The sequence below is a fragment of the Heliangelus exortis genome, chromosome 14, assembly GCF_036169615.1.
Source record: "Heliangelus exortis chromosome 14, bHelExo1.hap1, whole genome shotgun sequence".
Classification (NCBI taxonomy): Eukaryota; Metazoa; Chordata; class Aves; order Apodiformes; family Trochilidae; genus Heliangelus; species Heliangelus exortis.
The window spans coordinates 17,702,135-17,713,811 of NC_092435.1; the positions used below are offsets into that span (position 1 = coordinate 17,702,135).

Below are 11,677 nucleotides of genomic sequence, written 5' to 3' on the forward strand. Positions count from 1 at the left end.
GCACTGAGTGCCACATCCAGGCTCTTTTGAAATATCTCCAGGGATGGAGAATCCACCCCTTCCCTGGGCAGCCCATTCCAATGGCTGAGCACCCTCTCCAGAAAGAAATCCTTTCCTAATATCCAACCTAAACCTCCCCTGGCAGAGCTGAAGCTCTGCCAGGGGAGGTTTAGGTTGGATATTAGGAAAAAATTCTTTAGTCCGTGCCCTCTTGTCCCACTGATATCAGCCCAACCCCCCCTGGCTCCAACCTCCTTTCAGGGAGTTGTAGAGAGTGATGAGGTCTCCCCTGAGCCTCCTCTTCTCCAGTCTCAACACCCCCAGCTCCCTCAGCCCTTCCTCATAGGATCTGTGCTGGATCCCTTCACCAGCCCAGGTCCCTCCTTTGGAGAGTCACCCTGGGATGGCACCCAGGGACAGGGGTGGTGACCCCACAGCACAGGAGGTGCCCTGGGAGGAGGTGACCTCTCACAGATGGTATTTCTTGAGCAGCTCACTCTGCCATTGCCTCTTCTTGTTGGGAAAGGTGAGGGGGATCTTGATCCTTCGGAAGTCCTCGATGCACTTCCCCAGCTCAGTCTCCAGGATCCTCCTCTCCTCGCTCACTGTCCCCACCACGGGGGTGACCTCCACCCCGTTCTCCTTCACGTGCTCACTGTTCCTCCTCTGCCCCGTCTGCTTCACCTCCTCTAACTTCTTCAGGGACTTGGAGAAGTCCAGGGTGGTGGGATGGGCTGGGCATTCCTCCTCGGGAGCCTCTGGCCACGGCAAGGAGTTGGTGGGACTGGGATCCTCCGCCTCCAACTGGGGGGCTCCGCTCGGGAGGGTCCCATCTGGCTCTGGAGCTGGGCTGGGCTCACCAGGACTGCTCATGTTGGAGGCTGCAAGGTTGTCCCCACCACCAGGGCTTGTCCCGTGGCTTTGCTCCTGCTCCTCTGGGTTGCTGTGGGCTGGGGAAAGGAAAGAGAGAGCTGGGTGAGTGGCAGCTCGAGCAAGGCTGGGGGCGACCACACCGAGGAATGGGGCAGCTCAGCTCTGTTGGGCAAGTCCAGCTGGGACTCTGGGGTGCCCACCCCCCCACTCCAGAACCAGGGAGTCATTTGGACTGAAAGGAAATGACCTTTGCAGCCACCAAATCCAGCAGTGACCCCAGCACTGCCCAGGGAACACAGCCCCATGTCCCTCAGCACCACATCTCCAGGGCTCTGAAACCCCTCCAGGGATGATGGGGACCCCAGCCCTGCCCTGGGCAGCCCAGCTCCAACCTAAAATTTTCCCCCAGCTCCCCAGCTCCAATCAACCTCCCCTGGCACAACCTGAGGCCAAAAGTTCCCCTTGTCCCATCCCTTGTTCCTTGGGAGCAGAGCCCGACCCCCCCTGGCTCCAACCTCCTCCCAGGGGGTTGCAGAGAGCAACCATGAAATCCCTGCAGGGGTTTGGCTGCCAGGAGGAGGGGTTGACACAAGGTCCTCACATGGCAAGGTGAAGATTGGCTCCCTTTTGGGGTGTTTCTCCAACCAAATGGGGCATCTTCAGCTCAGGATGCCTTGGCCCCTGGGCTTGCTTTCCATCTCCCACTGTCAGCTGCAGACACCCAAATTTCAAAAAAAAAAAGGGAGAATTTTTTTTTCTTGTGTCCCATGACTGCATTATCATGGCTGAGGTTCTCCAGGTCCCTTCCAAGCAGAGGCCTGGGCCTCAGAGAGAAAACCCCACCATGGGAGCAGAGGTTTGTGCATCTCTGATGGTTTCTACTCCATAGCTTGATTCCAACAGCTCTTTTCCTTCCAGTATTTAAATGAAAAAAAAAAAAAAAAGAGCAACAGCAGATCTCTTGGGGTCAGAAGGAAATGGCAGTTCCTTTACAAGCTCATTAAACTCCTTTCCAGCCTCCTAAACTTAAGGGGTTGTGGCACAAAGATGGACAAAAAGGCTTCAAAACAAGAGCTGGCAGAGCATCTTCAGCTTGAACAGTTTGTGCCAACCCGAGGTTTTCTTGTCCCAAAAGTGCACTTGGGGAGTGGATTTGCTCTTCATCCAAAAGATTTCTTGTCCACCTGGCAGTGCCATGGAGCTTGGACCCTGCCCAGCAGACAGGTGGTGGTGGAAAGGATTGTTCTGCATCCTCTCCGAGGGCTGTTGAGGGGCACGGATCCAGCTGGTGGGTGGCACCAGGAGCTTCACGTGTCCTTTGTGCCCTGCCAGGCAGCTCTGGAAGTCTCCTCTCCCACCGAGCTGGATCCCCAGGGAGTCCTGGAGCCCTGGCAAGAGGTGCCCAGCTCAGCAGAAAGCTCCTGGTAAGGATGGATTTGCCACAGGCAGGCTCAGGCTGCAGCCCCAAACCTCCTTGCAGGGCTGGCAGGTGAGTGCTCTTGGCTCTCCCTTCCTGACACCTCTCAGCAAGAAGCAGAAAGAAAAAGAAAATGATCCAACCAGCCCAGAGTGCCTCTTGAGCCTTAAACCAAGCCTTAAACCCAGCATCCTGCTTTCCCCCCCGTGCTCAGCAGGGCTGGGCAGCCACCCAAGGGTGGATGTCACCCATCATTTAACATCTGCACACATCTGCTGCACCTCGGGTGCTCCCCAGGGAGGGGGAGGAGAAGCAGCAGCAAATCCCCCCTTCTCTTTGAGGTTTTCCAGCTCTTCTGCCTCCTCCAGCATGGGTAGGGGGAAATTTTGCTTTCCCCCAGGACTGGGATGTGCCAGGTCCTGGCAAAGCCCTTCCTGAGAGCACCATCTGCACCCAGTCTGCTGCAGGAGCTGCTCTGGAGGAACTGGGAGCTGCTGAGGAGCTGGTGGATGATGGGCAGCAGCTTTCTGAGGCTGAGGTCTCACACCAGTGCTCCATCTGGCACTGCTGTTCCAGCACAGTGACTCCAGCTGGAGGGCAGGGATGGGAACTGGGACACGTTTTGTCCTGGCAGAGCAGAAAGGATCCAGGCACGAGAGGTCAGACTGGGGTGAGGGTGCAGAGCCAGAGCCTGGGATGTTGCAAGCTGCTGGAACTGAAGCCAAGGAAGCCAAGGAAGCCAAGGAAGCCATGCAGCTGGCCATCAGCAGAACATCTGACCCAGGAGAGAGGTTTCCATGGCATTTCTCATCAATCCCATCACTTTGGGTAAGATCTGCCTTAGGAGGTGTCCAGCACAGCTCCTGCTCAGCCTTGGAGGCCACAGAGTACAAACACAGCCAGGGAAAGGCTTGATCTGAAGGCTCCACCTGGCCTGGGATTGATTCTGGGGCTGATGCTGCTGTGTGGAGGCCCCAGACCTGGCTCAGGGGATGTTCTGCCACCCTCCAGAGATGAAGCTGAGCATTTGGGTCCTGGGGGATAAACCAGAGCTCCCCAGGTTGCTCAGGGGGGTTCAAGCAGGCTGAGAAGGAAGCCACAAAGCTTGTCTGCATGTAGGGAGCCCCCAGCCCATGTCCCATCCCCACAGCTTGGCTCTGCATGGTGTGGCTGCTGCAGGCACCAGGCACTGGCACCTTTCTTACCTGGAAGTGCTGCTTCCAGCTCTGTCTTGAGGTCCAGGATGGGCTCAGAAGAAGACATGTGGTTTTTTGGGCTGTGCTCTGTTTCTGAAGGCTGGGGGGCTGGCAGGCTCAGCCAGGAGCTGCCTAAAAAAAAAAAAAAAAAATAAAAATTCAAGACCCAAAGAAGAAAAAATGAAAAGGCAAGTGATGAACAGAGCGAGTGAGAGGGAGGCAGGGTGGGATGTGGTGTCCAGAGAGTCCAAAGAAGCTCCCAGAGCACCATGCTGGAGGCCTGGGGTGACAAGTGACCCGTGCAGCATCCGCTGGTGTCATCCCCAGTGCCTCCCAGAGCCCTTCTTGGGATGATGGGCAGTGCCTGGAACCATCTCCCACAGCCTCCCTCCATGCCTTGCTATTCTTCCTCCTCCTCTGAAGCTGTCCTGCCTCTCTCTGAAGCTCTGTGCCAGTGGCTCTCAAGGTCACCCTGCAGAGAAGCCACCTCAGCAGCACTTGGCCAAGGTCACCCTGACACCAACCAAAGCCTGAGCCCGCTCCCCATGGGAAGAAGCCAGGGCTGGAAGTGGGTGCCCTGCTCTCCCACGAGCCCTGGCTGGGTAGTCCCTTGGGGCTCCTGGTTGCCAGAAGGCAGAGGTCAAGGGGACCCTTCCATGCTCCAAACCCCTCCCCAGCAGTGATGCTGCATCCAGGAGAGGGCAGCAGGATCCCGACCCACTCCCTGCCCACTGCCACCCTCACCCTCCCGGTTCCTGAGAGCTGGTTCCTGACTCTGCTGAGCTGGGATCACGTCCTTCTCCCTCCCACCACAACCCTTCCCCAGACTCTGGCACAGCCCCTGTGGTCACCACCTGGCAGAGCATCTCCAGAGGGTTCCAGAGGGTTCTGGAGCAGCTGTTCCTGCGGTCCCAAACTGAACCCTGGGGGAGGAAATCTGAACCCAACCCAATGCCAGGGGCCCTTGCATGGAAACCCTTCAGGGAGCTGTTTGGGGTGATCAGAGCAGAGCTCAGCCCCCCAGGAGTGGTGACGAGGAGTGTCCTGGGGTGCAGGACCTTCCCACTCCCCTGGGGTGATGGGTGCCCCCCCAGCAGCCGTCACCTCCCTGGGGAGCACAGGAGCAGGGCTTGGATTTGAGGTCCTGGCCCACAGGCAGAGGAGGAAGGGGGGTTCTGGTGGTTCTGAGGCTCCATCACTGCATTGTCACAGCTGAGGTCCCCAGCCCCTGCCCAGCCCCCAGCCCCTTGGTGGGCACCAGGCCACCAGGTTCCTGCAGCAGGGAGCAGCTGGGCAAGGAAGTGCTTAGGGAAGATTTAGAAGGGAAAAGCTGGCAGCAGGGCTGCTGAAGAGAAGCTTTGCCTCTTATAGCTCCATCCCCCCAGGGCTGAGAGGATTGGAGGGGGGAGCAGAAAGGCCAAGGGGGGTGTGGGCTGTGGGGGTTTTTTCCTCCCAGAGCTTTGCACTTCTCCTTTTGAGCCTTTGCTCCTCTTCCAGCTCCCCTCTCCTTGCTTCTCAGGGATTTTGGGTTAATCCCTCAGGCTCGGGAAGGGGAGGTGGGGTCTGGGCTCTGCCAGCAGAGCTGCCTCAATCCCTCCTTTTGTTTAAAGTCACAGCTGGGCCCTCCCTGGAGTTTCCATTTTTTTTGCAAGGATGTTTTGGGATGGGAAGCCTGGAGTTGGACCAGGCTGGAACCAACACAAAGAGTTTTCATCTTTCTCCTTCCTGAAACAAAAATCCATTCCAGCATCACCCCTGGAGCTTTGGAACTTTCTTTTTAGTGATGCATCTTAGGGGAAAACAAATGTCCAAATGTGTCCTGGTGTGATGGGAACTGCCTGGACAGCTGCTTTCCTTCTGAGTCTGAGCAAACCCAGACACACAGCAGGGCAGAGGAGGCTGTCTGTCTGTCTGTCTCCTTCATGCTGGTGCTCAGGGACATGGCTTGGTGGGGGCCCTGGCAGTGCTGGGTTGGACTTGATGGTCTGAAAGTCCTTTCCCAACCAAACCCAACGTGTGGCTGAGCTCTGAGCACCTGCAGATCAGCCAAACCCAAGGATTTGGGAAGACTCCCAGGTCCCCACTGGAAGGTGCTGGCTCAGCTTCACTTCTGGTCTCCAACCTGGTTTGTCCAACAACCACAGAGCCCACGGGGGTGGGGAAGGGATTGGAGCCACCAAAAGGGCTCTCAGGGCCAGTGAGACCAAGCCCTGGGCCACCTGGGAGTCCCGAGCAGCCCAAAGGCACCACTGAATCTCAGATCCTCAGACACCTCCTTGCTCAGACCCTCATCTCCCCCCCCACCACCCTCCCCCTAACCACGAGCATCTGGGTTACCTGGGAGGCTGCAGTGCCTGGAGAGCTGCCTGGAGAGCTGGCCCCTCACCACAGGACCTGGAAGGAAAGGGAAAGGTGTGGGTTTGGCTCTCTGCTCCCCTGGGATGGCTCCTGCTCACCTGGAGCCCCCCTCTGGGGGAGCATCCTCCAGAGCATCTCAGCACCTTCTTTAGTAGGGATGAAGATGAGAACCCCCTGACCCAGGAAAAAGCTCCCCAGCTCTACCCCCCGTCCCTGGTTCGCTTCACCTGGGGATTGTTGGAAGGGAAGATTTGTTTCCGAGGGGTCTCTGCCCCGAGACCAGGAAAATTTGGGAGCACAGCAAAGCCCTGGGTTAGGATTTCAGCCTCGGTGCCCCTGGAGGAGCCACAGCCCTGGGCATCCCAACCACCTCATCAGCCCCTGAGCTTCATCCCTGGAAACCTGATCTCTGCTTGCAGGAGGGGAGGAAACCCAGATGGTTCCTTAATTCCTTTGGTTTGGTAATTCAGTCCCTCAGGGGTCGGTACTGGGACCGGTGTTGTTCAATATCTTCATCAACGACTTGGATGAGGGTATAGAATGTCCCCTCAGCAAGTTTGCTGATGACACTGAGCTGGGAGGAGTGGCTGACACACCAGAAGGCTGTGCTGCCATTCAGAGAGACTTAGACAGGCTGGAGAGTTGGGCAGGGAGAAACATGATGAAATTCAACAAGGGGAAGTGTAGAGTTTTGCATTTGGGGAAGAACAACACGATGTCCCAGTATAGGTTGGGGGCTGAGCTGCTGGAGAGCAGTGGAGGTGAAAGAGACCTGGGGGTCCTGGTAGACAAGAAGATGCCCATGAGCCAGCAATGTGCCCTTGTGGCCAAGAAGGCCAATGACATCCTGGGCTGGCTCAGGAACAGCGTGGCCAGCAGGTCCAGGGAAGGGATTCTGCCCCTGTGCTCAGCCCTGGGGAGGCCACAGCTTGAGTCCTGTGTCCAGTTCTGGGCCCCTCAGCTCAGGAAGGAGATTGAGGTGCTGGAGCAGGTCCAGAGAAGAGCAAAGAGGCTGGGAAGGGATCCAGCACAAGTCCTGTGAGGAAGAAGATGCCCATGAGCCAGCAGTGTGCCCTTGTGGCCAAGAAGGCCAATGGCATCCTGGGGTGCATTAGAAAGGGTGTGGTTAGTAGGTCAAGAGAGGTTCTCCTCCCCCTCTATTCTGCATTGGTGAGGCCACACCTGGAGTATTGTGTCCAGTTCTGGGCCCCTCAGTTCAAGAAGGACAGGGAAGTGCTTGAAAGAGTCCAGCGCAGAGCTACTGAGATGATTAAGGGAGTGGAACATCTCCCTTATGAGGAAAGGCTGAGGGAGCTGGGGCTCTTTAGTTTGGAGAAAAGGAGACTGAGGGGTGACCTCATCAATGTTTTCAAATATGTAAGGGGTGAGTGTCAGGGAGATGGAGTTAGGCTTTTCTCAGTGGTGACCAGTGATAGGACAAGGGGTAATGGGTGTAAATTGGAGCATAGGAGGTTCAAGTTGAATATCAGAAAAAATTTTTTTACTGTAAGGGTGACGGAGCCCTGGAACAGGCTGCCCAGGGGGGTTGTGGAGTCTCCTTCACTGGAGACATTCAAAACCCCCCTGGACACGTTCCTAGGGGATGTACTCTAGGGGGCCCTGCTCTGGCAGGGGGGGTTGGACTAGATGATCTTTCCAGGTCCCTTCCAACCCCTAGGATTCTAGGATTCTGTGATAATTAATTAGTGTGGCAGAGGAGTGGGTGGGACTGAGCCACCTCTCCCTCTCTCGTTGCTCTTGAGAAGGAATTTTCCCTGGAAAGCCATTAATCCCACCCGGAGAGGCTGAAATGTCACTAAATCTTGAAGTACTCTTGGGGAAGGGGAAATGGGAATTTTTTTCTTTAAAAAGCTGCAGAAGGAAACACATTTTTCACGTTAAAAAAAACCCAAACCAAACAACAAAACCCAACCCCCAACAAACCAATACAAAAAAGGTTTTTTTTTTTTTCATTCAGCAGTAACTCCTGTGCTTTCTGATGAATTTGCAGCTCAGTTTAATTGACCCCAAACCTGCATTTTTTTTTTTTTTCAGCAAACGAATGGTTCACCTGAGCCTGTTTGCAAAGATCCATTTAGGAACTGTGCTCAGTCCCACAGCCAGCAAGCAAATTATATATAGCAAAATTACATATATATATATAAAAATATATTATTATAATATATATTATTACTATATGTATTACTATGATATACATTATAATAATATATTATTATATAATACACTATATATTATATATAATGTATATTATATATAATTATACATATTGTATATAATATACATTATATAATTTTATATATTATTATTATTGATTATATAAAATAATACATAATATAAATAATATATGATATATAAATAATATATAATATTATATAAAGAACATATAATTATTATATATAATATAATAATCATTATATATTATATATTATATATTATATATTATATATTATATATTATATATTATATATTATATATTATAAATTATATATTACATATTATATATTATATTATATATTACATTATATTATATATTATATATTACTATTATATATAATGTAATTTAATATATATTATATTGTTATATATTACATATTATATATTATATTATATATTACATTATATTATATATTATATATTACTATTATATATAATGTAATTTAATATATATTATATTGTTATATATTACATATTATATATTATATTATTATACTACATATAAAGCAAATTATATATAGCAAAAATTATTATATGTAGCAAAAATTATTTATAGCAAAAAATAACAATTAAAGGCAGAATTAAAAACTGCTTGAAAAAAATCAAACCAAACCCACCCAGTTCATCTTCTGTGAAGTCACCAAAGTGGGGGCTGATGGGGAGCAGGTGATATCTTTTCCTGAGGGCTTTTTGAGGCTTTTAAGAAAACTCAAGAGGCAAAGGGGGATTGGGTGACTTCCACACTCCATGAAAAGCTTATTAAGGAGAAGGAGAAATGGGATCGAGGGCTCAGCCTTGGCAGATAAATAATAGAATAACAGGAGGTCCCTGGGAGGCTGCCTAGGGATGAAAAGCTTTTGTTAGCCAGGGGAGAAGGGGGAGAGAGAAAGAAAAATCATAATTGTGGGGACTAGAAAATCTTATGGGGTGGGCTGGAAGGGGAATTGGAATGAAATCCCATGAGGGGAACCTCAGCTGAACTTCTGTGCTCAGCTCAGGGGGCTTCAGCTCAGCCTCAGGGGAAGGAGGGGAGAAAAAATAAGAATAAAAAGGAAATGTCAGGGGGTGTGCAGGGAGCAGGTGAAGAAATGCTGGGTCAGCAGAGGGGCTGGGGGAACCACAGAAACCACCAGAAACGTCTCCGGGGAAGGGAGCAGAGGTCTAAGTTTAGTCCTGAGCACTTCTCCTGGGGGCAGGGAGGGTAAAGGCTGCCCCAGGCTGGTCCTGAAGCTTCCAGGGGCCTGGAGGGAGTTTCAGGGTGAGGAGGGAGAGCAGGAGAGGATAAAACTAAGGAGAAATCTCCAGGGCCAGCAGCCCAAACCCACCCGGATGGGGGGGCTCCTTCCCCAGGCTTCCAAAAAATCGAGATTAAATAGGAGTGAGCACGGGCAGAGCCTGGTTCTTGCTCCCTGCTGGAGCACTTTGCCTCTCAGGCTGCTCCTGCATCATTGCTTCCCCGGTGCTTTGCTGATTCCTGGGAAGCTTTTCCCTTTCCCCTCTGCCTCAGCCAGGGCTGATTTGATGAAAGGACCCAGCCAGGGCCGAGCTCATCCTTCTGAGAAAGGAGTGAGGAGTGTGATGGGCACAGAGCCTGGAGGGAGAGGGGCAGGAGGAGGAAGAGCAAGGGGGGGGTTGGCATCACCCCTTCTGGTCCAGCCCCTCCTGCCCATCCTCAGCTTCAGCAGGGGCAAGGCTGGGATGTTTGGTGGTTTTTTTTTTTTTTCTTTTTTCTTTCCTGTTTTGCTTTTCTTGTTTTTACCCCTGTCACCTGGGGGAGAATTAATCAGGAAATTGCAGCCCACCAGGCTTGAAGGTTGGAGGCAAATCCCTTCAAATCGCTGTGGCCAAGGTCCCACCCACCAATTATTGAACCAATGGCCTGGGGCTTTTTTTGGTTTTTTTTTTTTTTTTTTTAGTCTAGCTGATTTGGAAAAGGAACACAAACCAACACAAAATCCCCAGATTTGGTTTGAGAACAGCTGTAAAATTGCATAAAACAGAAATCACAGCTTCACGGGGTTCTTCCGTGGGTAAACACGGGTGGGATGGCCAGGAGGGAAGGTGAGGGGTGAAGGCAAAACTCTCCCTCTTACAATTTCCCCCCCAGGCTGATTTTTTCCCTCTCACAATCCCCCCCCAGGCTGATTTCAGTCCTGCTGTGGGGGGAGAAGGGCACAAAAGCTGCAGCAAGGTGGCTTTGGGTGTCTTTGGGGGCCTTTGGGTGTCTTTAGGGGCCTTTGGGTGTCTTTGGGGGCCTTTGGGGGCTTTTGGGGGCCTTGGAGTGAGCTGTGAGAGCTTCCCTTGGGAATTAGGGTGTGGGTGGAGAGAACCAAGAGGATTTTTGAGAAGAAAAGGAGAAGACTGAGAAGCAAGATGGGTCCTTCCCTGCTGGGGGGTTACAGAGGATGCTGGTGGAGGGGGATCCCAGCCCAGAGCAGGTCCCAGGACAGGTCTGGGAATTCTGGAAGATTCCCTGAGCAGAGGGCACCCCCCCAGCTCCTGAGGGGCAGGAGTTCACCCTGAGACCCCCAGAACCTCACTTGGGTCCCTAATGTTGGACCCAGGGAGGTGTCTGACCTTGGGTGTGGTGCAGAAACCTCCCCCCTCTCCCCATCTCATTTCCTGCAGCAAAGCACAAGATGCCAGAGCTGACAGGGCTGGGGGTGGGGTGTGGGGTAAGGAGAAGCCCTCCTGAGGTGGGCATGGGCAGAGGAGAGGGAGAGGAGGCAATGCAGAGCAGTGAGATGGGGGAAACGAGAGGGCAGCATCTTCTCCTGAGCCAGCAGAGCCCATCTCTGGGCTCAGATCCCCCCAGGAAGGAAGGGAGGAGGTTGGTTCTCCTGCCCCACCTTACTCCTGTAGCTGTTAAAATGCTTTCAGTAAGGTCCAACCTGCACCTTCCCCGTGGGGAATCCAGGGATTTTTGTTGCCAGCCCTTTCCCAGGATCTGACCATCCAGCTCATGGTTAAACCCTGCCTGAGGATGGGCTCTTTTCCTCTCTTCCTCTTCCCAGACTAAACAAACCCTGCTCCTCCAACATTTCCTAATAAGCTGCTGTAGCTGATCCTCATCTCCCTGCTCATACTTCTCCTCTGGATTTCCTCCAGCTCTCCAGCATCTTCCTTACCCCCCCTGCCCTGCAGTCCTGGGGCAGAGCACCACAGCCTGCAGAGCTCCAGCTCCCCAGGACACCCCTGCCTGGCACACAGCTCCTTACAAAGCTCCCCCCCTTTGGGAAAAGGCACCCCAAGGGCTGGGAAGCCACCCCTGAGCCACCCCCTGTGGAGCTGTGTCCAGTTCTGGGCTCTCCAGCACACATGGGGAGGTTGGAGCAAGGCCAGAGGAGGCCACGAGGGTGATGGGCTGGAGCAGCTCTGCTCTGGAGCCAGGCTGAGGGAGTTAAAATCATTATTTCTTGACTATTTCTTGGGTTTGGTTTTCTTCCTCCCCCCTTTTGTTCCCCAAGGTTTGCTCCCCACACCATCGAGGTTGAGGTTGAGGTGGACACAAGGTCCCTGCATCCCCCAGAGCAGGCAGGAGGCCCCACAAACTCATCTCAGCAGTGCCTCCCCCCTGCCTTGGGGGGTGTTCAAGACC

General features: G+C 52.7%; 1 protein-coding gene across 1 annotated transcript; it reads right to left on the reverse strand.

Moving 5' to 3' along the window:
* Positions 1-397: 397 nt before the first annotated feature.
* On the reverse strand, positions 398-5,928 carry LOC139802531 (BTB/POZ domain-containing protein KCTD8-like). Its single transcript, XM_071757760.1, has 3 exons — positions 5,824-5,928; positions 3,496-3,618; positions 398-950 (listed from the first exon to the last, which is right to left on the reverse strand). Exons 2-3 carry the CDS (start codon positions 3,551-3,553, stop codon positions 469-471), a joined length of 540 nt encoding a protein of 179 aa, XP_071613861.1. The 5' UTR covers positions 3,554-3,618; positions 5,824-5,928; the 3' UTR covers positions 398-468.
* Positions 5,929-11,677: the final 5,749 nt, after the last annotated feature.